General features: G+C 24.3%; 1 protein-coding gene across 3 annotated transcripts; it reads right to left on the reverse strand.

Annotated features, from left to right (window-relative positions):
* Positions 1–286: 286 nt before the first annotated feature.
* LOC117174406 (mortality factor 4-like protein 1) lies at positions 287–24,108 on the reverse strand. 3 transcript variants are annotated; one of them, XR_004467304.1, is made up of 7 exons: positions 23,952–24,107; positions 23,773–23,890; positions 17,887–18,189; positions 12,758–12,976; positions 8,292–8,464; positions 1,566–1,801; positions 287–468 (listed from the first exon to the last, which is right to left on the reverse strand). XR_004467304.1 is itself a non-coding variant. In XM_033363501.1 (6 exons), the coding sequence occupies exons 1-6, from the start codon at positions 23,977–23,979 to the stop codon at positions 1,632–1,634; spliced, it is 1,011 nt and encodes a 336-aa protein (XP_033219392.1). In that variant the 5' UTR covers positions 23,980–24,108; the 3' UTR covers positions 579–1,631. The 3 variants fall into 3 exon arrangements, 1 of the variants encoding a protein (XP_033219392.1); XR_004467305.1 differs by lacking the exons at positions 23,773–23,890; positions 23,952–24,107 and adding an exon at positions 19,636–19,681; XM_033363501.1 differs by lacking the exon at positions 287–468 and having other exon boundaries at positions 579–1,801; positions 23,952–24,108.
* Between the last annotated feature and the right edge of the window lie 980 nt (positions 24,109–25,088).

Genomic DNA, 25,088 nt, shown 5'->3' on the forward strand with positions numbered 1-25,088 from the left:
ATAATTTCTAAAATCATATCTAACACAGTCAGTAGGTACAAAATCGAATTTTTCTGTTCGTAATTAACTTCATCTTATTTAAATTATTTCATCCTTACCAGGGACAGTCACTACAACGAAACGAAAAGTACTTCTTTTTTTAAGAAAAAAAAAAATAGGTCTACATTTCCAAAAATGAAATAAGAATCTAATTCTATTTTACGTAGGTGATAGATTTTTGTTGATATGATGGAATTTTTTGGGACTCAAATTAATTTTTTTATAGGTGAAATATGAGACACGCGTCTTTTGTTTTTTACAAAAAATTTATTTCCATGAATTTCGGGCAACTTGAATATTTACATAGATGAATTATGTAAGAAAAATGAACGAACATTTTATTTAAAAAATTTTATCTTGAGAAAAAAACTCACATAACTTAATTTTCTTTACGGCAGCTTGTAGAGCAATCTACACTCCTTCAAATTCCTTAAAAAAAAAAGAATTAAAAAATTTTAATGACTAAAATGGCGTAGACTTTTCGAAAAAATTAAAAAGTGAATTTTCGCAAAAAGACCACCTTCGATTATTTCTTGTTATTTTTTTTTTTTTTTTAGATTCATAGTAATATAGGGGGAGGTATTTTTTAAGTTTTGTCCTAGCTAAACTATTCCTTCACAGAGAAAAATAATTTTCTATAATATAAAATAATTTTTCAAAATATTAAACCTTTTCTAAATATTTTTAGTTTTAATCGCAATATTTTAAATCATGTACATTTACAATTTGCAATATGCATGATATAAAAAGAAATAGTATCCTATAACAGATAAAAAAACATTAAACTAAAATTTTTTTGTTGGAAATTATTGTTGATCAGAAATTTCGGGAATTTAATAATCTTTGGAAATTAGAAGTACTGCATTTTTCTAGTTCCATTAACTTTTACTTTCAGAATGTTTAAATTTCGTTAATAAATATTTTCAGTAGTTTAAATTTTTTGCCGATTTGAGACTTTGGAAATGTTCGCTAGCTTCTTGAGAACATAAAACTATGAATATTGAAAAAAAGACTTGGTACTTAAAAAAATTTATTACAAAAATAATTTTTCTATATGAAGGAAGGGCATATCGACGGCAAAACTGAAATATATCTCTCGCATTATTATGAATCTAAAAGAAATCAAGAAAAAAATAAAAGGTGGCTTTTTTGCGAAAATATTATTTCTCAAAAAGGCCACCTTCTATTTTTTTCTACATAAAATCGGTCCGGTAAATTTACAAATTTAACACAATTTTACATTATTTTTTCTATGAAAAAGAATATTGCTGCTGCATCGAAAACAAATTTTAATCAGAGTTCTGCTTCGTCTCATGAAACCCGAAATGTATCAAAAATTTAGAGATGGTTCTTAATTGTATTTAACAAAAATTCATTTTATAAATGAAACGTCATTAATTTGTTATTGGCATGCCCTACCAGTTGTCGTTAAAGATGACGATTTATGCGGTTATAAGTTTTTATATAAAAATCGAATTGTCTTCTTATAAAATTATATCGATGAAATGATAAAAATATAGATTCACCTGGATTTCGATTCATTTTCGAAATAGAATTAAGTTCGAATAAAGTTAGTGGAAGAAACTAGAAGTTCAATTAAATTTTCGATGATATTCTGGAGAAGCAGCTCCATAATCTTGAAGACTGAATAATGTGCTGCTATTTTTGTGTAAATATCGGAGAAAATCGTGGATGTAAACGAGAAGTAATTGAATGCTTCTTTCGTCCAGTGGAGTGTAGGAAAGCATGCTGCCAAGTTTTACTGAAACAAGCATCGATTTTACTGAAATAAACTAAAAAAAACAATCAAAACATTCTGGATTAATTTAAGAATACTTATAATTTTGTATTACTAATTGGGATTCGTCACGTTTATTCTACTATAAAATATAAAGGTTCAATAAAACAGTTGAATTTTCCACCAACAAAGATAACTAATAAAATAGTTGACGTTTCAAGAAAATAATTATATTTTCAATAAAACAGTTGCAGTTTTAATCAAATAGCTGAATCTTCAGCTTACGAAAATGTATTTTCAATCAATAAGATCAAATTTCTAACAAAATACATGAATTTTCAACTAAAGAAATCAGTTTTCGATCGAAAATGGAACAGTTAATTTTTTAGATAAAAAAATTAATAAAAAAAAAACGAATTTTAACCAGTTCAATTCAGCAAAGAAAGATAACTTTTTAATGCAAGACTTAGGTTCTCAACCAAATACACAAATTTTGAACCAAAAAATTAAGTTTGCAAGCTAAAAAGTCGATTTTTTTCGAAAACAGTTAACTTCAAACTGGAAAAGATCAATTAAAAAAAAGTTAGTTTTCAATCAAGAAAGATGAATTTTCAAACAATTAGTGCAATTTTTAAATGAAAAAGATAACTTTCTGACTAAAAATTGAATCCTTAAATATTGAGTTAAAAAATTTATTTTCAGTTAAAAAAATTAATTTTCAGTTACAGGCCTCACAGTCCCCATGGGATAAAATATAGGGACCAAAGGGTAATTTTGGTCACGTTCATAGGGTACTTTTTTCGTGCTCAAAGGGTAATAAATTCAGGATAAATTCATAAGAATTCAGAACCATTCAAGGTAAAGTCCAAAGAATTGAAAGGAATTGGAAAACATTTTTTAAATAAAAAAGATTGATTTCCGTACAATTGGAATGAATAAAACTTTAAGTTCAATTAAAAAAAATTATATGAATTGAAAATAATGTAAAAATATGAAAAAACTTCATTAAATTCAGTAAGTTTTTAACGAAATTAGACAAGTGCAAGGGACTTCTAAAGAATTTGATGTCATTAAAATTTTAAGGAATTCAGAGGAATTTAAGGAAATTTAAAGAATTCGATTAAATTCATAAAAAATCAAGCAGAATTTAAAAAGAATTTAAGTGAATTGAAAACAATGTAAAAATATGAAAAAATGCCTTAAATTGAGTATGTTTGAAATTAGATTAGAAAAAATAAAGGGAATTCAAAAGAATCGGATAAAATGCTTAAGATGTTAATGTGAGTTTTGAAGACTTTAAGATGAATTGAACAAAAATTTGTAAAAAAATCATTGAATTGAGTGAATTGAGCAAAATTCAAAAGATTTCAACATGAATTCAAAAGATTTCAACATGAATTCAAAAGAATTCATGTCGAATTCCAAATGAAATTGCAAAAAATATTGTAAAATCTCTTCAAATCTTTTAAACCCTACGAAATCCCTCACTTTTGTGAATAAACTCTTTGAAATCAATTAAAATATTAAAATCCCTTGAAATTATTAAAACCTTTCAAAATGTCTTTAAATTGTTTAAATCTCTTAAAAATGTCTTGGGATCTTTCAAAATAGCGTAAATTATTTTAAATCCTTTGAAATCCCTTAAAAATTGGCAAAGCTCTTGAAAATGCTTGGGAATTTTTTTAAAATACCCTCAAATATTTCTAATCCTTTGTAATCCAATTAAATTACTGAAATCCATGAAAATTTTCTGTGTAATTTTTTAAATAACCTAAAATATTTAAAATACTTTAAAATCTTAATTTTTCTAAATGTCTTGAAATTGCCAAGGAATTTGAAAAAATACATTAAAATATTTCAAATCCTTTGATCAATTTATTAATTGATCCTCAAGATCAGTTAAATGAAAACTTTTAAAAATTAAAAAAATCAATTGAATAAATTTAGAAGAATTCAAGTAAATTCTTAGTTTTTAAATTTCAAAGAAATGAAAGAATTCATGATAAATTAATAAGAATTTAAGGTGTTTTCCATAAAAACTTCAAATCTATTGAAATCGTAGAAACCCTACGAAACACTTCACCTCCCTTGAATCAATTCTTTAAAATCCACAAAAATACACAGATCATTCTCAAAGTTTCTGGAATGAATAAGAAAAAATCATGTTTTTAACGCAATCTGTATTATAACTTTTCAACATTGTCTTCACTAACAAATTTATAGTTGTGCATCCTTTGTTTGACATTTTAAGAATTTATTTTATAACAAAAAATTGCGCTTCACCATTTCTACAATCTCATTCTAGAAACTTTTAGAGTGACCCATGTAATATTATATCACGTGAAATCTGGAAATATTTCCTGAAATTCTGGCAAATTTATTAAAATACCTGGAGAGCTTTAAAATTCCTTAAAATCGTCGGAAATCTTATAAAGTTCTGCATAATCTTTTTAAATATATTAAAACCTTATATGTTAAATAAAATCGTTTCATTTTGTGGGAAATAAAAAAAAGTGTTAATGAAATTAATGAAAAATCCCTTGGAAGTCTTTTTAATCCTATGAAATATTTCAAATTAAAAGCTCTTGAAAATGCCTTAAAAGTTTAAAAATATCCTAAAATCTTTAAAAATACCTTGAAATATTCCAAAAGAATGTAAGACGATTCAGAAATAGTTAATTTATTGAAAGAAAGTGACATTAATAAAAGTTACATTATGTGTACTTTAGGGACTTTAAAGAATACCATAAAGACCATAAAGAATTCCTAAAGTGTACTTTAGGAATCTTATAAAAATGAATATTTAAAAAATTGGTTCAACTGTCAAACAACTATTTGAGTTAAATTTTCCGGAAAATAATTGAACTTTCAACAAAGTAGTTGAAGTTTTAACAAAATAGCTGAATTTTTAAAGCAACAAATATTGAAATTTAAACAAGAAAACTAATCTTATACCAAAAGACAAATTATCAACAAAATACAAGAATTTTCAACTAAAAAATATAAGTTTTCATCCAAAAGTAGAATCTCTAAATATTCCGATTAAAAAATTAGTTTTCAATAAAAAACTAATTTTCACCAAATTTAATTCAACTAAAAAATGCAAATTTGTAATATAATAAATAAATCCGTAACCAAATAGATGAATTTTCATCTTATAAAGATGCAATTTTTAACAAATATTTTCATTTTTAACCAAAAAAGTAAAATTTCTACTACGAGGATTATTGTTTTATCAAGGAAAAAATAAACAAATTTTTAATAAAACACAAGAATTTCTAAAAAATGGTTCAATTTTTAAGCTAAAAAGAAAATTATTTACAGAGCAGTTACATTTTCAAACAGAAAAAATTATTTTATAATGAAAAAGTTCATTTTCCAGCAAACAATTTCATTTTTTTTCAACCAAATATTAAGTTTCCAAGAAGAAAAGATCAATTTTCAGTAACAAATATCAATATTGAACCAAAAATGGAATAGTAAAATTTTTATTTTTACAAAAATAATTCTAAAAAAAAATCAACGAATTTTCAACAAATTGGTTAAATTTTTAATTAAATAATTAAATTTTCAATCAAAAAGATACTTTTTAACATAAAAACACTAATTTTCAACAGAATTTATCAATTTTATACCAAACAGTTGAATTTTTAAATAATAAAGATTCAGTTTTAAACAGTTTATTTTTTAACCACAAAGGTGAATTTTCCACAAGTCAGATTCATTTTCCACACAGACGAATTTTCAACAAAAAAGTATTAGGTTTTCAAGTTAAAAAGTAGAATTTTTTAGAAAACAATTGACCCTTTACCCGGAAAAGAACAATTTTCAACCAAAATGTTGTCTTCAAGCTGAAAAACATTTAACTTTTAAACTGGAAGAGATAAATTTTCAAAATGAAAGTTAATTTTTACTCAAGAAAGACGAATGTTCAAACAAATAGTTAAACTTCAACTAAAAACGAAAACTTTTTCATTATAAATGGTATATAAATTTGTAGTTAAAAACATTAATTTTCAAGAAGGAAAAAAAATGTTGAATGAATTGAATTGAACCAAAAAAGACGAATTTTCAACAAAATACTTAGATCCTCAACCCAAACGATGACTTTGAGATAAACAATATAAATTTTGTACACCAAAAGAGGAATTTTCAACAAAAGAGTTAAGTTTTCAAGCTAAAACGTCGATTTTTTTCGAAAACATTTAATATTTAAACCGGAAAAGATAAATTTCTAAAAAGACATCTAATTTTCAATCAAGAAAGATGAATTTGCAAACAAATAGTTGAATTTCAACTGAAAAAGAAAACTTTTCCACCAAAAATGGTATATAAATTTTCAGTTAAAAAAGTTAATTTTTAACAAGAAAAAACATATTTTCAACGAATTTAATTCAACTAAAAAAGATGAATTTTTAACAAAATAGCTGACTCCTCAACAACAACAAAAATGAATTTTAAGTATACAAGATTAATATTTTACTCAAAAAAAGACAAAATTTTAAAACAAAGAAAATTAATTTTCTACCAAATAGTTCAATTTTCAACTGATAAAGGATATATTTTCAACCAAAGAGAAAAACCTTACAAAAATTAATATATTGAATAATATTGAATATAATGAATAATATTCCGTTAAAAAAATTAAATTTTAATTTTAAAAACCTAATTTTTACCAGTTGAATTCAACTGAAAAATGCGAATTTGTAATAAAATAATAAATCCTCAACCAAAAAGATGAATTCTCAATAAACAAAATTAATTTTCTACTAAAAAAGACGAATTTTTTAAAAAACATTAATTTTTTACCCAATAGTTAATTTTTTAACTTATGAAGATGCATTTTTTACCAAATAGTTTAATTTTCAACCAAAAAGATGCATTTTCTTCAAAGAAAATTATTGTCTTATCAAGAAAAAAAGTTAAATTTTCAAACTGAAAAGATTATTTTACAATGACAAACTTCATTTTTAACCCAAAAATTGCATTTTTATCAAAAAAGATTAATTTTCCACCCAAAAAGGTGGATGTTTTACAAAATATGTCATTTTTCAAACCAAGTATTTAAGTTTTAACTAGAAAAAATGAATTTTCAGTAAAAAATATCAATATTGAAACAAAAATGGAATAGTAACATTTTTATTTAAAAACAAGCTAATTGGAAAAAAACTAATTTTCAACAAAATTGAAAAATTTTCTACCAAATAATTAAATTTTTAATTTACAAAGATGTAATTTTATTCAAACAGTTTAATTTTCAACCAAAAAGATTAATTTTCCACAAAGATTTTTTTCTACAGACAGAAAGTTAATTTTCAATCGAGAAAGATAATTTTCCAACCAAATAGTTCAATTTTCAACTGAAATGATAATTTTGTATCCAAAAATGAAATCGATAAATTTTCAGCTTGAAAAATTAATTGTAAAGATGAAAAAACGAATTTCCAACCAGCTAAATTCAACCAAAAAGACAAATTTTTAACATTGTAGTTGAATCCTCAACCGAAAAGATAAATTTTCAACAAAACGCATGAAATCTCTACCAAATAATTCAATCACTAACTTATAAAGCATAAACTTTCAACCAAAAATGCGAATCTTAAAAATATGAATTGATAAAAAATAGTAAAATTTTCAAAAAAATAGTCTAATTTCTAACTGAAGCGTTCGATTTTTCACCAACATAGTTGAATTTTATATTAAAAATATGCATTTTTAACAACAAAATTTATTTTCTACCAAATAATATAATTTTGAAACAAACTGTTAAAATTTTGAAACCAAGCAGGCCAATTTTCTATAAAACAGTTGAATTTCAAACCCGAAAATATGATTTTTTAAGACAAAAGTTAATTTACAACCAAACAGAACTTTAACCGAAAATTATGAATCTTCATAAAACAAAAATAAATGAATTTTTATGCAAAAAGGATATCTTTAAAGAAATCATCAATTTGCAACCAAATAAAAACGAATTTTTAAGAAAATAATTACATTTTTAGTCAATAGGATGAATTTTCAACCAAAAACCAAAATTTTCAATAAAGTAGTTTAAATTTCAACCAAGTTGACTTTTCAACCAGAAAATATTAATACTTAACGATAAAACTAAGAATGATAAAGTTTCAACCAGATAGTTAAAATTTTAACTGGAAAATATACATTCTCTTTTCAACCAAAAATTAAATATTTAAATTTTCAGTTAAAAAAATGAATTTTCAATAAAAAATGAAACGAATTTTAACAACAAAATAGATCAATTTTGTAACCAAAGAGATGAATCTCCAACAACAACAAAAAACAAGATGAAATTCAAACAAAAAATATAAGAGTAAACTTTTCAAAGAAAAAAATTCAATTCTAAACCGAAATTAGGTCGTTTATCTTATTTTAAAACTTATCCAAGTTATTATGGAACTGAAAATTTCGCAAAACTTGGTTAAAATTTATCATCGGGAAATGTAATAAAAGTTATCTCAGTTATTATATTTTAATTAATTTAATTTTAATTTACCAAAGAGTCTCAGCAGATGGAAAGCTCCGTAAATTTGACTTGGATTTGTATTCGGCTTTTCGGCTAAAATTTCTCCATATTGTTGGCGCTCCCATCTGTATAATAATTGTGTCCCCAGCATTACATTAAAATATTCTCGCAAGCCTTTCGTAACTTCGAGGACCGCTACTTCTCTGAAAAGTAATATTGATTTTATAAATAGCTATATAAGATATATTTTCAACAGAATAAGTGAATTTTCTAACAAATAATTCAATTGTCAATGTATGAAGAATAAAGTTTCAACCAAAGAAATGAATTTTACACCAAAATATTTGATTTTTCATCGAAAAAGTTACTTTTTTGACAAAAAGTTACATTTTTAAATAAATCGATTAATTTTTAACCAAATAGTTAAAATTTCGACCAAATTGTTGAATTTTCAAACCGACACGGCGAATCCTTCTCTAAAAAATAGACATGTCAAGAAAGTTTTCAAAGTATTCTTGCCGCTTTCCCTCAAAAAGAATTTTCAATATTTTAATCCTTAACCATAACAGACTAATTTTCACCTAACGAAATACATTTTCAACAAAAAAGCTTAATTTTCTACAAATGCAAATTAAATTTTTCAAAAGAAATGAATTTTCAAAGAAATATTTTTGAAGGAATATTCAACTGTATAGTTAAATTTTCAAAGATGAATTTTTAAAAAAACCAACTCTACCAAAAAAGATCAATATATACCAAAAACCATAAATTTTCAGTAAAAATTAGAATTTTTCAAGGAATTTTTAACCAAAGAAATGAGTTTTTGACCAAAAATGGAATTATGGAATTTTCTCCATAAAAATTAACTTTTAATAAAAAAACGAATTTTCACCGAGTTGAGTTCAAATAAAAAAGGCTAATCTGTAAAAAAATTTAAATCCTGAATCAAAAAGACGAATTTTCAACAAAACATTAATTTTTATCAAATCGTTGAATTTTCAACTCAGAAAGATGCATTTTTTAACTAATAGTTTATTTTTCAACCAAAAACATTAATTTTTCACTAAGAAGATTACATGGTGAAGTTCTAACAGAATAATTGAATTAATTTTCAATAAAAAACTAATTTTCAACTAAAAAAATACATTTTCAACAAAGAAGCTTAATTTTCTACAAATGCAAATTAAATTTTTCAGAAGAAATGAATTTTCAAAGAAATATTTTTGAAGGAATATTGAACTGTATAGTTAAATTTTGAAAGAATGAATTTTCAAACAAAAAAATCAACTCTCTACCAAAAAGATTAATCTATACCAAAACCCATACATTTTCAACAAAAACTAGAATTTTTAAAGGAATTTTTAACCAAAGAAATGAATTTTTGACGCAAAATGGAATTGTGGGATTTTTTGCTTAAAAAATTAACTTTCAATAAAAAAATGAATTTCCACCGAGTTGAGTTCAAATAAAAAAGGCTAATTTGTGAAAAAAAAGGTAAATCCTGAACCAAAAAGATGAATTTTCTACAAAATATGATGAATTTCTAACAAAATAATTGAATTAATTGAACTAATTTTCAAGTAAAGAAATAAATTTTCAACCAAAAAGATTAAGTTTTGACCAAAAAACATGAAATTTTATCAAAATAAATGAATTTTCAACCAAAAATTAATTAAAATACCAACAAAGATTATTTTATACCAAAACACATGAATTTTCAGCCAAAATTTGAATTTTTAACGGAATTTTTAACCAAAAAGTAGTTAAATTTTCAACGAATGAAAATATTTTTCAACCAAAAAGATGAATTAGTCACCAGAATGATTAATATTTTACTATAAAAATCAAAGTTTCAAAAAAATATAGACATTTTTAACCAATAAAGATTCTTCGATTCATAATGAAACAAAATCTTATCCAAAATGTTGAATTTTCAAGCCAAAGGCGATTTTTTTGAGAAAAAAGTCGAATTTACAAAAAAAAACATTTTCATTCAAATTAATTGAATTTTCAAACCAACAAGGATGAATTTTCAATAAAATAAGTGAATGAAGAATAAAGTTTCAACCAAAGAGATGAATTTAACACACACAAAAAAAAGATTTTTCATCGAAAAAGTTACTTTTATAACAAAAAGTTCAATTTTTAAATAAATAGATTAATTTTTAACCAAAAAGTTTAAATTTCGGCAAAATTGTTGAATTTTCAAACCGAACAGGCGAATCCTTCTCTAAAAAATAGATGTGTCACAAAAGTTTTCAAATTATTCTTGCCGCTTTCCCTCAATACGAATTTTCAATATTTTAATATTTAACCAAAACAGACTAATTTTCAAACAAATAAAAAAGGAATTTTCTACTAACAAGATTAAATGTCTACCAAAAAGGATAAATTTTCGACAAAAAATTGAATACTTAAATTTTCAGTTAAAAAAATTAATTTTTAATTTAAAAATATAAATAATTTTCAACTAAAGAAATACATTTTCAACAAAGAAGCTTAATTTTCTACAAATGCAAATTAAATTTTTCAGAAGAAATGAATTTTCAAAGAAATATTTTTGAAGGAATATTCAACTGTATAGTTAAATTTTGAAAAAATGAATTTTCAAACAAAAAAATCAACTCTCTACCAAAAAAGATTAATCTATACCAAAACCCATGAATTTTCAACAAAAAAGATCATTTTTAAAGGAATTTTTACTCAAAGAAATTAATTTTTGACCAAAAATGAAATTGTGGAATTTTCTTCTTAAAAAATTAATTTTCAATAAAAAAACGAATTCACACCGAGTTGGATTCAAATAAAAAAGGCTAATTTGTGAAAAAAGGTAAATCCTGAAACAAAAAGATAGTGGAATTTTCAACTTATAAAGTTGCATTTCTTAACAGATAGATTAGTTTTCTACCAAAAAACATGAATTTTTAACAAAATAAATGAATTTTCAAAGAAGTTTTGCATTTTTTAAAGAATATTCAAACTTATAGATAAATTATCAATCAAAGAAATGAATTTTCATCCAAACATTAATTAAAATACCAACAAAGATTATTTTATATCAAAACACATGAATTTTCATAAAAATTTTGAATTTTTAAAGGAATTTTTAACCTAATAGTTAAATTTTCAACGAAAGAAATGAATTTTCAACCAAAAAGATGAATTAGTCACCAGAAAGATGAATATTTTACTATAAAAATCAAAGTTTCAACAAAATACAGACATTTTTAACCAATTAAAATTCTTCGATTCATAATGAAACAAAATCTTATCCAAAATGTTGAATTTTCAACTCAAAAAGGATGAGTTTTCAACAAAATAAGTGAATTTCCAACTAAAAAAGATCAACTTTCTAGCAAAAATGAAATAACTACACTTGCAATAAAAAAATATTTTTTAAACGAAAAAAAACTAATTTTCAACAAAATAGTTATTATATATTTAACGAAAGAAATGCATTTTAAACTAAAAGAATAAATTGTCAACAAAACAAAGAATTTTTAACCAAACAGTTGAATTTTCAATCCAAAAGATGAATTTTTTACCACGAAAATGCAAATTTCTAATAAAATAGATGACTTTTCAACAAAATAGATGAATTTTCAACGAAATAGAGCAATTTTCAAACAAATTTTGAATTTCTAAGGGATATTAAACCTAATAGTTGAATTTTTTACAATAAAGATTAATTTCGTACCAAAAACGATGAATTTTTACCAAAACACAACAATTTTAAAAGATATTTTGAATTTTTAATGGAATTTTTAACTTAATGTTTGACTTTTAAAACAAAAAGTCGAATTATTCAACTAGAAGATTAATATTCTACCAGAAAATGCAAAGTTTCAATAAAATTCAGAAATTTTTTATCAAATAGATGTATTTTAAACTGATGAAGATAAATGTTTAACCAAACATAGAATTGTGAAAAATAATAATTTTTAATAGAACTATAATAAATTAACCGGTTGTGGCAAGTTTTGGTTTTCAAAATTATTATTTAAATGTCAAATCACATTTAAAATGTAGAACCATTGTTATTTTAAAATGATTTAAAAAATAAATTTTTTACTGTCATTTAAGAATAGTCACTTGTCCTTATATGAAATATAAAGTGAAAAATACTGTTGTATGCTTCTTTTTTGATTTAATAAAATGTTACATTTTTCTTACTCTTAAAAGTTAAAAATAAAATTTGTATATAAAATTTTAAAAAATCTTGGAAAATGAACATAAATGAATGAAGAAAGGGTAATTACAATGATGTAGTTTGCTATAAAACAGATGAATTTTAAACCCGAATAAATGAATTTTAAATAAAAAAGTTAATTTGCAACAAAATAGTTAAAATTTTAACTCAAATAATGAATATTCAACAAACAAAAAAAGAATTTTTACAAAGCATTTCAACTTAAAACCAAATATTTGCATTCTCAACCAAAAAAGATGAAGTATTTTGCACAAAAAAACTTTGGAAACTCAGTATTTATACTCACTTATTGGGATTGTTAGTTTTACTAGAAGTTTTGAATTTGACATAATCGTCCAGGATTTGATCGACGGTATGTCTCGCTGGTAATATTGCTAGTTTTCTTTGTCTACTAATCGCGTCCCAATCGTCAACAAGCCAAGGCTTTAGTTCATCTGGTAATTTGACTTTGACTTCTACTTTCGCTAGAAACTGTTCTTCAGTTTCTACAGTAGGATCCAAGCGACTGTGAAATAAAAAAAAAAAGTTATTTAGGATTTATTAATTCACGATAATCTGCAATTAGATTTCAATAAGATGAATATTCTAAGAAAAACATAAATTTTCAATAAAGTAGTTTAACTTTCAAACAAATTGAGTTTTCAACCAAAAAAAGATTAACTCTTACCGAAAAATGTAACAGCTGATATTTCAACCAGAAATGATTTTAATTAAAATAAAAAACAGTTGAATTCAACCAAATAATTGGAATTTTCAACAAAACAGTTGTATCATCAAGCACCTTTAAACAGAGTATAAACTACGTAATCAATTTTAAGCCGAAATATATTGAATTTTAAAGAAAATAGCTGAATTTTCAACCATAAAATATTTTCTACCAACAAGGAATGAATTTTCAACACAAAAAAAATGAATTTTCAATACAAAAAAAAATAATTTTCAAGCAAACAGTTACATTAACAACCAAATAGACGAACTTTCAAGTAAAAGAGACGAGATTTTCAAAAAATAGTTAAAGATTTAAGCGAATAGCTCAATTTTAAAACCAAAAAACTAATTTTTTCGAAGACAGTTGAATTTTTTAACAAAAAAGTTACTTTTCAAACAAGAAAATTAGTTTTTCAATCAAGGAGGATAATTTTTCTACCATAAAAGATGAATTTGCAATCCAAATGGATGAATTTTAAACAGAATAGTTAAATTTTGAACAAAAAATGATGACTGCAACAAAATAGTTGAATTTTTCAATAATAATTAAATATTTAATAAAATAGTTGTATTTTTAGCACACAAAGATACAATTTCAAAACAAACAAATTTTTTTAGAAGAAGGTTGAAAAAATCGAATTTTTTAGAAAACAATGAACTTTTATATCGAAAAAGATGAATTTTTAACAAAAATATAATTTTAATCCAAACATTATAATAATAATTATTATTTTAATGTATAATATAACAAATAGTTGTAAGAATAATGAAATTTTTTACAAAATAATTGAATTTCTAACTAAACCGTTGAGTTTTCAGGATACAATGAGAATGGTCCAATTTTCAAACAGAAAAGATTAAAATTTAACTAAATATTCTAATTTTTAAACAAAAAAAACGAACTTTTTAGAAGAAGGTTGAATTTCCATCAAAAATTTTATTTTCAACAAATGATTTGCCCTAAAAAGTCGAATTTTTTTACAAAACAGTAGACTTTTAAATCGGAAAAGATGAATTTGTAACAAGAAAGATATTTTTCAATTCAAAAAGATGAATTTTCAACAGCATAGTTCATTTTTCTACCAAAAATGATGACTTTAACAAAGCAGTTAAATTTTTAAATAATAATTATATTTTTATCAAAATGGCTGAATTTAAAAAAAAAGTTTATTTTCAGTCAATAAAGATGACTTTTCTAACAAGAAATATTAATTTTCAACAAATAAGTAAAGCTTTTTACCTAAAAAGTCGAATTTTTTAGAAAACAGTGGACTTTTAAATCGGAAAAGATGGATTCTTAACAACAAAAAATCATTTTCAATCCAAAGGAATAAATCTTTGACAGCATAATTGAATTTTCGACCAAAAATAATGACTTTAACGAAACAGTTAAATTTTCAGAACAGAGAAATGCATTTGTAATACAAGGATCGAATTTTCAAACATAAAATATTAAAATTCAAGGAAATATTTGAATTGTTAAGATAAAAAAAACAATTCCTAAAATAAGGTTAAATCTCAATGAAAAAAGTTTATTTTCAACCAAGAAAAATTACTTTTCTACCATGAAAGAATAATTATGTGAACAAAAGAGTAAAATCTTTGACCTAAAAAGCTGAATTAGAAAACAGTGGATTTTCAAATTGGAAAACCAAATAGTTGAATTTTCAACATATAAAGATTAATTTTCCACCCAAAAAGACGATTTTTCAATAAAACACATACATTCTCTACCAAATGGTTGAATTTCTAAATTCTATAATATACAGGATAAAGTTTCAACCGAAAAAGCAATAGTTAAATTTTCAGATAAAAACTCCATAAAAAAAGCTTATAAAATGAATTGAACAATTTTGAATTTAATGCATTTAAACTGAAACATTTAGATTTAGATTAATTTCTACCAAAGAGACGAATTTTCGAGTAAAAAATAAAAATTTTCATCCAAAAACTAAATAGTTACATTTTCAGTTTAAAATGAATTTTTAACAAACAAACAAAAAAACAACTTTCAACGAAATAATTAAAGTGTCAACTAGAATAGATAAATTTTCAGTGAAAAAATTATATTTCAGTCAAAAAGAACAAACTGAAAAAAAAATCATGAATTTTGAATTAGATGCTTTAATTTTCAACTAAAATCGATTCATTTTTGACCAACACTAGGATCGTTAAACTTTCGATTAAAAACATTAATTTTAAACAAAAAAAAACAAACAAGTTTTCAACAAAGTAGTTAAATACAGTCATATTAAGCTACTTTTACAAATAAAAACCATCGTTATTCAATCTTATATCTATTGCAATTAAAAAAATATATATATAACCAAGCTCTCGAAAAAATTCCCTGACTTTAAAAGAAAATTCTCTGACATTCCAGATTTTTCCAGGTACATAAAACAGGCCTCACACTACCTATGGGATAAAATATAGGGACCAAAGGTTCCTTTTTATCACGCTCATATGGTATTTTTTCCAAGCTAAAAAGGAATCAAATTCAGGATAAATTCGTTAAATTAAAGAGAATTTAAATCAATTGGAAACAAATTTAAATCAAAACAATTTTATTGATTTCTGTGAAATTATAATGAATTTAAAGGAACTTGGGGTCAACAAGAAGAATTCAATGAAACTCATAAAAATAAAAGATTAATACAAAAAATTCAAATGAATTATAACTGATTTAAAAATATTAAAAAAAAACTTCTATGAATTCAGTAATTTTTAAACGAGCTTCGAGAAATTCAAAATAATTTTATGAAACGCCCAAGAATTCAAGGTGAGATAAAAAGATTTAAGGATGAATAAAACCATTTTTTTTAATTCCAAAAAATCCAATAAATTAAGGACGATTTATTAAATTTAGAAGAATTCAAGTAAATTGAAAAAATTGATAAAAATAGAAAATATTCATTTTAGTAAAATTTGAGTGAATTTAGAGGAAATTAAGGAGAACGAAGAGAATTCAATAAAATTCATAAAGTATCAAAATGAATTAAAAAAACAATAAAGTAAATTAAAAAAATCCAGAAATATGAGAAAATTATTTAAATTAAGTAAGTCTGACATGAGTTTAGAAAAATTAAAGAGAATTTAAAAGAGTTTTATGAGATTACTTTAAGGTAAATGACTTTAAGGTAAGTTTAAAAGACTTCAAGATTAATTAAACAAAAACTTTGAATAAATCCATTAAATTTGGTAGAATTCAGTAAATTTGAAAGAATTCAAAAGGATTTTAAAGAATTCAGGGTAAATTTCAAATACATTACAAAAAATATGTGAAAATGTCTTGATATCTTTGAGACCCTACGAAATTCCGCACTTCTTGTGAATAAATTTTTTGAAATCCATTAAAATTGCTTAAAAATGCCAAGGAATTTATCAAATGATCCTCAGATCAAATTGAATAAAAACTTTAAATAAAATTTAAATCCCTAAAATTAAGTAGAATTGAATAAAGTTAGAAGAATTAAGGTTTATTAATTTTTTTTTAATTAGAAGAATTCAGGGTCAATTTCAAAAAAATAATTTCAAATTAAAAAAGAAAACTACGAAATAACTTATTTTTCTTGAATAAATTCTTTAAAATCTATTCAAATGTTATCAAATCCGGTGAAATTCTATGAAATCTGATAATATTTCCTAACATACTGGAAAATCTAATAAATACCTTGAGATTTAAAAAACCCTTACAATATTAAAATTTTCGGAAACCTTATAAAATGCAGTGAAATCATTTAAAATATCTTATAATTTTATAGGTCCTATAATATCGTCCTATACGTTCCGAAATTCTAGGAAATTATTAAGCCTCAAATATTTCCAACTCTTTGAAATCTCTTAAAATTATTGAAACCAGTTAAAAATTCCTTAGAATCTTTTAAAATTCTTTAAAATATTTGAAATCCTACAAAATACCTTACTTCTCGTGAATACATTTTTTATCCACTAAAATATTATAAAATCCCTGTCAAATTCTATGACGAATTCTTTTTAAATTCACTAAAATATTTCGAATTCTTTAAATTCCCATTAAACTACGAAACGCAATTAAAAATGACTTGAAATCTTTTTAAATAACGTAAAATAACCTAAAATACCTTTAATCCTTCAGAATCTTTTAAAATCCTTTGAAATTGGTTAAAGCTCTTGAAAATACAAATTAATAAAAAATTCCTTGAAATATTTTCAAATTCTGTAAAATATTTTAAAATTAAAAGCTCTTGAAAATGTCTTAGAAGTTTTAAAAATTACCTAGAATCTTTAAAAGCCCTTCAAATTATTCAAATATATTACAAATTTATCGGGATCTTTAAAAATAACCTGAAATGTGATCTTTTCATTGAAAAAATTGGCTAACAGTTTCCAGGTTTTCTTAAATTCGGAACGGATTTTTTGATACTTTAAGTACAGTTTAATTGTTAAAATAATTAATTAATTTATATTTACATTCGATCTGCATTTTAAAATTCTTCAAATTAAAAATGTACACATAAAAACAAAAATCTAAAATGGAAAATTTTGTTAGGTAAAATATTTTCGAACTAGGCATTATTAAACTGAATGATGTCATAAGCAAAGAAGATAAAAATTCAACTAATTATTTAAAAAATGGTTAAAATCAAACTGGAACAGATTTTTCATCTAAAATTTGTAAAAATCCCTGTCAAAATATGAATAAATTCGGAAGATTATTCTTATGAATACCTTTTCTTTTTCCGTGGCACGTCAGAGGAAGAATCATTCGAAGTGGGACTTACAGAGCCGCTAGTTTTTGCAGATCTACTGTTAACTTTTTCGGTTATAAGACTTGGTGTGCTAGCATTGCTCTCAGTATCTTTTTCTTTCCCGCCTTCACGATTGCGGCCTTGAGGCTTAGAAACTACAGATGTCTTTTTTCCTTTTTGCGAAGTTTGCTGTGCAGCATAAGCTCTTTGTACGTCTTTCTGTTTTTGGACATTAGCTTCATTGTATTTGAGCACTCGGCTTTCTGGAACCCACTCGTCCCAACTGTAAAAACGAAATTAATCAAGAATGAGTTTTCAAGTTTTAAGGTGATTAATTAGGACGACTGATTTTATATGGGGAGAAAAAATGCCGTTAAATCTAAACGCACAAACGTTTGGTTGGTATTTTTTTTATGTCTACATGAGCCTTGTGAAAGAAGAAGTGATTGTAGAGAAATTTTACATGAATTTAACTTTACGCGAAAAAAAAACGTAGTCAATCAAAATTGAAAAAAAGTCAGGGAATTTTAATTGTCAGGGATTTAGAAAACAAAATCTTACAAAAGTCAAGGAATTTATATAACTTTGAATAACTGTGAACCAAAAATAAATTTTAAATATACTTGACTTTATAAAAGATTCTAGGTTAAAAATGTTACAAGTTTCAGATTCTGGTGTTTGAGTATTAATGGTAATTTATTTGCCTTTCCATTTCTTTTTTTGTTGCAAGTTGCTTCCTTCTGAAGATGACCTTTTTAGTTATAAATGTTATTATTTCTTTAAAAATTCAACAATTTTGTTAAACAGTCATCCTTTTGATTAAAAATTCAACTGTTTTGATGAAAATTCGCCTTTTTGGGGTCTGTTTTTATTTGTTTTAACCTGTTTTTATTTTATTTAAAAACTCATCTGTTTTATTAGAAATTTCATATTTCCTGGATAAAAGTGCAACTTTTTAATCGTAAATTCAACAACTTTGTTTAAAAGTTATCCTCTTTGGTTGAAATTTCAAATGTTTAGAGGAAAATTCAACTATTTCATAGAAAATGTATTTTTCGTTTAACATTGACATTGCGGTGTTGAAATTTCATCTTTCTTGGATAAAAAAGAAACTATTTGTTTGAAAATGTAACAATATTGTTAAAAAGTCATTACTTTTGGTTGAAAATTCAGCTATTTTGTTAAAAATTCGCCTTTTTAGTTTGGAAATTCCAGTGTCTTTTTAGAAAATTTACTTCTTGTTTAAATGATGATGTTTGATGTTAAAATGTTGAAATGCTTGATGTTTAAGAGTCAAAGTAAAATATTTTTTGGGTGAGGATTAAAAAATTTCGTTGAGGAAAATTGACCTATTTGATTTAAAAATTCATTTATTGTACTAGAAATTGCATCTTTCTTTAATGAAAATGTAACAATTTGATTGAAAATTCAACAATTTGTTAAAAAGTTATCCTTTTTGGTTAAAAATTCCACGTTTGGTTAGTACTTTTTTTATGTCTAAATAAACGAAAAACGAATCTAATCAATAACAATTTAAAAATAAGTCAGGGACTTTTATTGGTTAGGGATTTAGAAAAAAAATCTGACAAAAATCAGAGCATTTCTATAAATTTAAATAACTGTCAACAAAAATAAATTTGAAATATACCTGACTTCACAAAAGATTCTAGGTTAAAAATGTGACAAGTTTAAGATTCTGGTGTTTGAATATTAATAGTAATTTATTTGCCTTTCCATTTCTTTTTTTGTTGCAAGTTTTTTCCTCCTGAAGATTATCTTTTTAGTTAGAAATGTTGTTATTTCTTTGAAAATTTGACAATTTTGTTGAACAGACATTCTTTTGATTAAAAATTCAACTGTTTTGATGAAAACTCGTCGTTTTGGGTGAAAAATTTAATTATTTTAGAGGAAAATTTACTTTTTGTTTAAATTTCATATTTTAGTGTCAAAAAGTCAACTGAAATCTTTCTTTGGATCAAAATTCAACTTTATTTAAAACTTGTCTTTCTAATTTAAAAAAGAATTAAGTTTTGTATCAATTGCATTTTTCTTGGACAAAAATGCAAAGATTTTGATTGAAAATTCAAGAATTTGTTAAAAAGTCATCCTTTTTGTTTAAAAATTCAACTATTTTGTTGGAAATTCAACTATTTTAAAGAAAATTTACTTTTATTTAAAGATTCATATTTACGTGTTAAAAAGTCAACTAAAATCTTTTTTGTATGAAAATTAACTGTTATGCTGAAAATTCAATTACTTTAAACAAAATTTCTCTTTATGATTTAATAATTCATCTTCTTTCGTACAAATTTCATCTTCCTCGGATAAAATGCAAGTATTTGTTTGAAAAATCAATAATTTTGTTAAAAAGTAATTCTTCTTTGTTGAAAATTTGTCTTTTTCAGTTACAAATTCTTCTATTTTCGTAGAAAATTTACCTTTTAAATAAAATTCATACTTTGATGGTAAAACCCCAACTAAAATCTTTTTTAGATGGAAATTCAATTATTTTTGTTTTAATTTGTCGTTTGAATTTTAAAAATCTTCTATAATAGTTGAAATTTCATCTTTCTTGGTTAAAAATGAAACGATTTGTTTGAAAATGCAACAATTTGATTAAAAAGGCATCCTTTTTTTTATGAAGAATTCAACTATTTTGTAGTAAAATTTACTTTTTGTTTAAAATTCATATTTTGGCGTTGAAAAATCATCTGAAATCTGTTTTGAATCAAAACTCCACTATTTTCTCGAAAATTTGACCTTTTGATATCATAATTCATCTTCTTTGGTAGAAATTTCATCTTTCTTGGATGAAAATGCAACTATGTGCTTAAAAATACAATTGTGTTAAAAAGCCATTCTTTGTTTATTAAAAATTCGTCTTTTTGGGTTGAAATCTCAATTATATTCGTGGAAAATTTAATTTTTATTTAAAACTCATATTTTGATATTAAAAAACAAAACCAAAATATTTTATTATGGAAATGCAACTATATTTTTAAATCTGTTTTTCTTTTTAATTCATTTGTTTTAGTAGAAATGTCATCTTTCTTGGATAATAATGCAACTCTTTGATTGAACAATAATCTTCTTTGCTTAAGAATTCAATTATTTTGCTTGAAAATTTTCGACCATATTACGAAACTATTTAAATATTTCGCATTTTTTAAAACAATAGACTCAGAATATGTATACAGTTTGGCGAATTTTATACTTAAAATTGAGTGCATATTAAAGTAAAATTAATGTGGGACTATATTTAAATCAATTTAAACCGTCTCAAATTCCTAACTTTTCCAGTAAAAATATTGTATTTTCAACGAAATAGATTCATTTTTAACCAAATAATTCAATTCTCAACGAAAAAGATTAATTTTTCACTAGAATTGAAGATTTTAAAAACAAACTACATAAATTTTCAACAAAAAATATCAATTTTTAAATTAAATATTTAAATTTCTAATAAAAAAAGGTTAGTTTTTAACCAAAAATAGAATTTTTTCTTATCAAGCAAAAAGATAAATTTACAACTAAAATTATGAATATTCAACTGGAATACTTTAATTTTAAATTTAAAGATACATTTTTAACGAAAGACTTTAACTTTCATCAAGTAGTTTTGTTTTTAACCAAACTGATGAATTTACAACTTAAACGATGAATCTTCAACTGAAGTAGAAGGATTTTAAGTCAAAAGAATAAATTTTCAAACCAGGAGATTAATTTTCAAACAAGAAGATTAAATTTTAAACAAGGAGATAGATTTTCTACGACAAAAAGACGATGTTTTAACAAAATAAATTAATTTTCAAACAAACGATTTTAACTTTCACAAGTAGTTTTATTTTCAATCAAGTAGTGTTATTTTCAGTCAGTGATAAAATTTTAAATAAAGTGATAAATTTTCATTTTCAACTTGAGTGGATAAATTTAAAATCAAAAAGATGAATTTTCAACGAAATAGTGGAGTTTTCAAATAAAAGGCCAGTCGTTTTTTTTAAACTAAAGTGATGAATCTTCAACTGGAGTAGATGAATTTTAAATTAAAAAGATGAATATTAAATAAACGAAATATTTAAATTTTCAATTAGAAGAAAATTTTTCAACCATATAGTTAAATTTTGAATTAAGAAGACAAATTTTTATCAAAAAATGACATAATTCTATATTCAGCTTAAAAAAATTTATTTTCAACAAAATTTACGAATTTTCAACTGACACGATGAATCTTCCACTGGAATAGTTGAATTACAAAAAAAATCGCGCTCTGCGCGTGGCTCGCTACTCTGAGCGCACACCTATTGCATCTCGCGCTTAGCGCTCGATAATCTATTTACCTAGCGCTACGCGCTCAGTAATTGTCTTCCCATATTTTTGTGTAAGACTTTTAAAATTAAAGTTCAAACCATCGTAAACTAAATTTTAGTGATTGTGAATTCTCTTTAGTTAAAGCTCCTTCGGCTTTACCGAAAACATTCTCATCACGTACCCCGTCAGAAAAAAGTTAGAAGCAAATTTTAAGATGTGATTTGTAAACAAGTTTGTTATTAAACATTTTATTGTACTTTGTGTCTTTTTAGAAAATTTAATTTGTTTATTTTTTCACGATTAAAGCAAAAACGACGCGCCTTACAAAAAAATAATTCCTAACAAATTTTTAGTTCTTTTTTGGATGAACAACTTTAATAGATTGATTTTCTTTGTAGCTTGTGTCGTTTGTCCACAATTTAATTTTTTTATTTTTGGTCTTGTTTTTTTACGAATAAAACAAATACTACGCGTCCTCTTAAAAAATGATTCATAAATTTGGTCTATTCATCTCTTTTATTATCTTGCATAGTTTCACTGTAAAATGGAATTGGCCTTTTAAAAAGCAACTTTTTTCTTCTCCTTAACTTTTTTTCATATCTTGCGTTGTTTATCTTAAAATTTCCATTTTCATTTGTTTTTTAAATTTTGCAAATGCTAATATTTCTGATAATTTTTTTTTAATTGAAAAAAGCCGGAAGGATAAATTGTTCATCTTTCTGAGTACTACGAATAGCCGTACATATTTTTAAATCTTAAAAACAAGTAGTCTCAAAAATGTTTAAAATACTCTGAACTATCTGATGAGAATGCAAAAAATAAGGAATATGATTATACAAAAAAAAATATCGCGTATTTCATCAAAAATCCAATCCAAAAATGGTTTAAATTATTTTTTGAAAAATTTGTTTCTTCCATATTTTATACAAAAAAGCATCTTGTTTTACAAAACGCCTATAAGTTTCATTAGAACCCGAAAAAAATGTTCGGCCACAAAACATTATCCATAAAGTATGATACCTTCACTACGTTTAATTAAAATCAATGCGATGGCTGCCACATTTACTATTTCTGACCTGGAAACAGTCTTTTAGCATCTCTAAAGTTTTGTCAAATCCAGCCAGTTTTTGACAAAATTTGAATTTAACAGCTTTAATAATGTTTTAAATGCAAATTAAAATGTTTTGAAATCCACTTAGAACTTTACTAAAATATTGCTATTTAAATTAATAAGGTTTACGAAAAACATTCTAGTTTAAAGACTGATAACTTAACTTTTAAATTTCGACAATTTCATAAATCGAACTTGAAAGAGGTTATGTCTTCAGATCATCGGGTATTATTTCGAAGTGTTTTAAGCAAATATATTCTATTCTATCATTAAAATAGAGAAATGACCTCATGTCTAATAATAATAGTCGATTTTCATAAAATTCGCTCTTTAAAATAAATAAATAACGTAAAATTGATAACAACCACCTTACAGATAGTAAGGACAACACTGTCGCTCCATAAACTTTCTCACGAATTACTATTGATGAGAGTAAAAATTACTTACTTCTTGTTCCAACCTGCATAGTGGATAAGAAATTTTGTCGTTTTGTCCTTATTGACGGCGGATTTTAAACATTTTGCTTCATAGATTAATGGGCCGTGAAAACAAAGGACCCTTTCACCTGTAAACAGAGTTAATTCTGACTTTGCTATGTCTTTTTAATAAAAAGGAGAGTATCGAACCTTCACTAAATTTGTAGGCAGGTGGCATTATAATTAATTAAAAACAATTTGTTTTTAACAGAAAAAAGTAATTGTTTATCCCGATTGTTGACAACTCCTAAACGTAAAGCACGATCTCGCATTATTATACGAGAGATGAGGAGGGAGATAGGCGATCCCATGTATTTAATTTCGAACGATTTTCACCAGCACCACCTATTACCTGAAGCTTTTACGAACTAAAATAAAGCGCCCCCAATTACTCAGGCCAGTGTACGAACTGAAATAGACATGGACGTAGGAAACAAGGGACTAAGCATGCCATTGCGGGGTTGATGTAATGAAGAGGGAGGTCCGCCACCTTTTGATGAACCGCGACAAATATGGCAGCGCCCACATGTTTATATTTTCACGCACAGTTTGTCAGCAAAAATACTCCTGCGCATAATCAAATGGCACATCGTAAGATGGCGGCTCTCCCCACTCATGGAATTCTCCCCCCTTCCGTGGATTCAACCCCGCTTATCCAAGTTAGGATGGAACATGATCTAACAAATACATGGTCTAGCCACTTGAGGGTCCTGTTTCGTTTAAGTAACGCAACCCCTTAATTCCAACATTTTGTTAGTTTGACCGCGAAATTTGAGTTTGCCGCGTAAGACTACGGCGAAATGTTATAGGAAAATCAATTAAGACACTTCGTTTAAATTACTTGAAATAATTCCAAGCTTGTCATTAATTTTTTATCTTTTCAAAACTTCGACATATCTCTTAAAATTACTAAAATTTTTTGTACAAATAAATGATAAATTAAACACTTTTTAAATAGAACAATTAAAATTGTAAAGCTTAAAAATCAAAAGTTCTTTGAAAATCTAAAGATTCAAAGCTTTCTATGTATAACAATTCAGTTTCAAATTGTTTTCTTTTCAATATTTGGTTTAAGTTTACGCGTGTTAAATGAACAGTGAAATATTGCTAAATATTAAATACTTATTCCTTTTTTACATTAAGAAATTTCAAATTAAATGGGTTAAAAATTAAATAATTTAGACTCGCAGTATTTTTAATCTAATAAAAACATTGAATTATGACTATATTATTATGGATTTATTTTTAAGTGGAAAATAGTCAAACGCACGTTTACATTTCTTAATG

Source organism: Belonocnema kinseyi, chromosome 6, assembly GCF_010883055.1.
Source record: "Belonocnema kinseyi isolate 2016_QV_RU_SX_M_011 chromosome 6, B_treatae_v1, whole genome shotgun sequence".
NCBI classification, from domain to species: Eukaryota; Metazoa; Arthropoda; class Insecta; order Hymenoptera; family Cynipidae; genus Belonocnema; species Belonocnema kinseyi.

Bases quoted from the DNA above. Each gene is read 5' to 3' on its own strand.
- LOC117174406 (XM_033363501.1), bottom strand. From the start codon at position 23,979: ATGCCACCTGCCTACAAATTTAGTGAAG. The intron at 18,190-23,772 runs GTAAGTAATTTT...TCGTTTTTACAG, and splicing joins TATGCAGGTTGGAACAAGAA to TTGGGACGAGTGGGTTCCAG. The intron at 1,802-8,291 runs GTAAATTAAAAT...TGCTTGTTTCAG, and splicing joins CCATCTGCTGAGACTCTTTG to TAAAACTTGGCAGCATGCTT.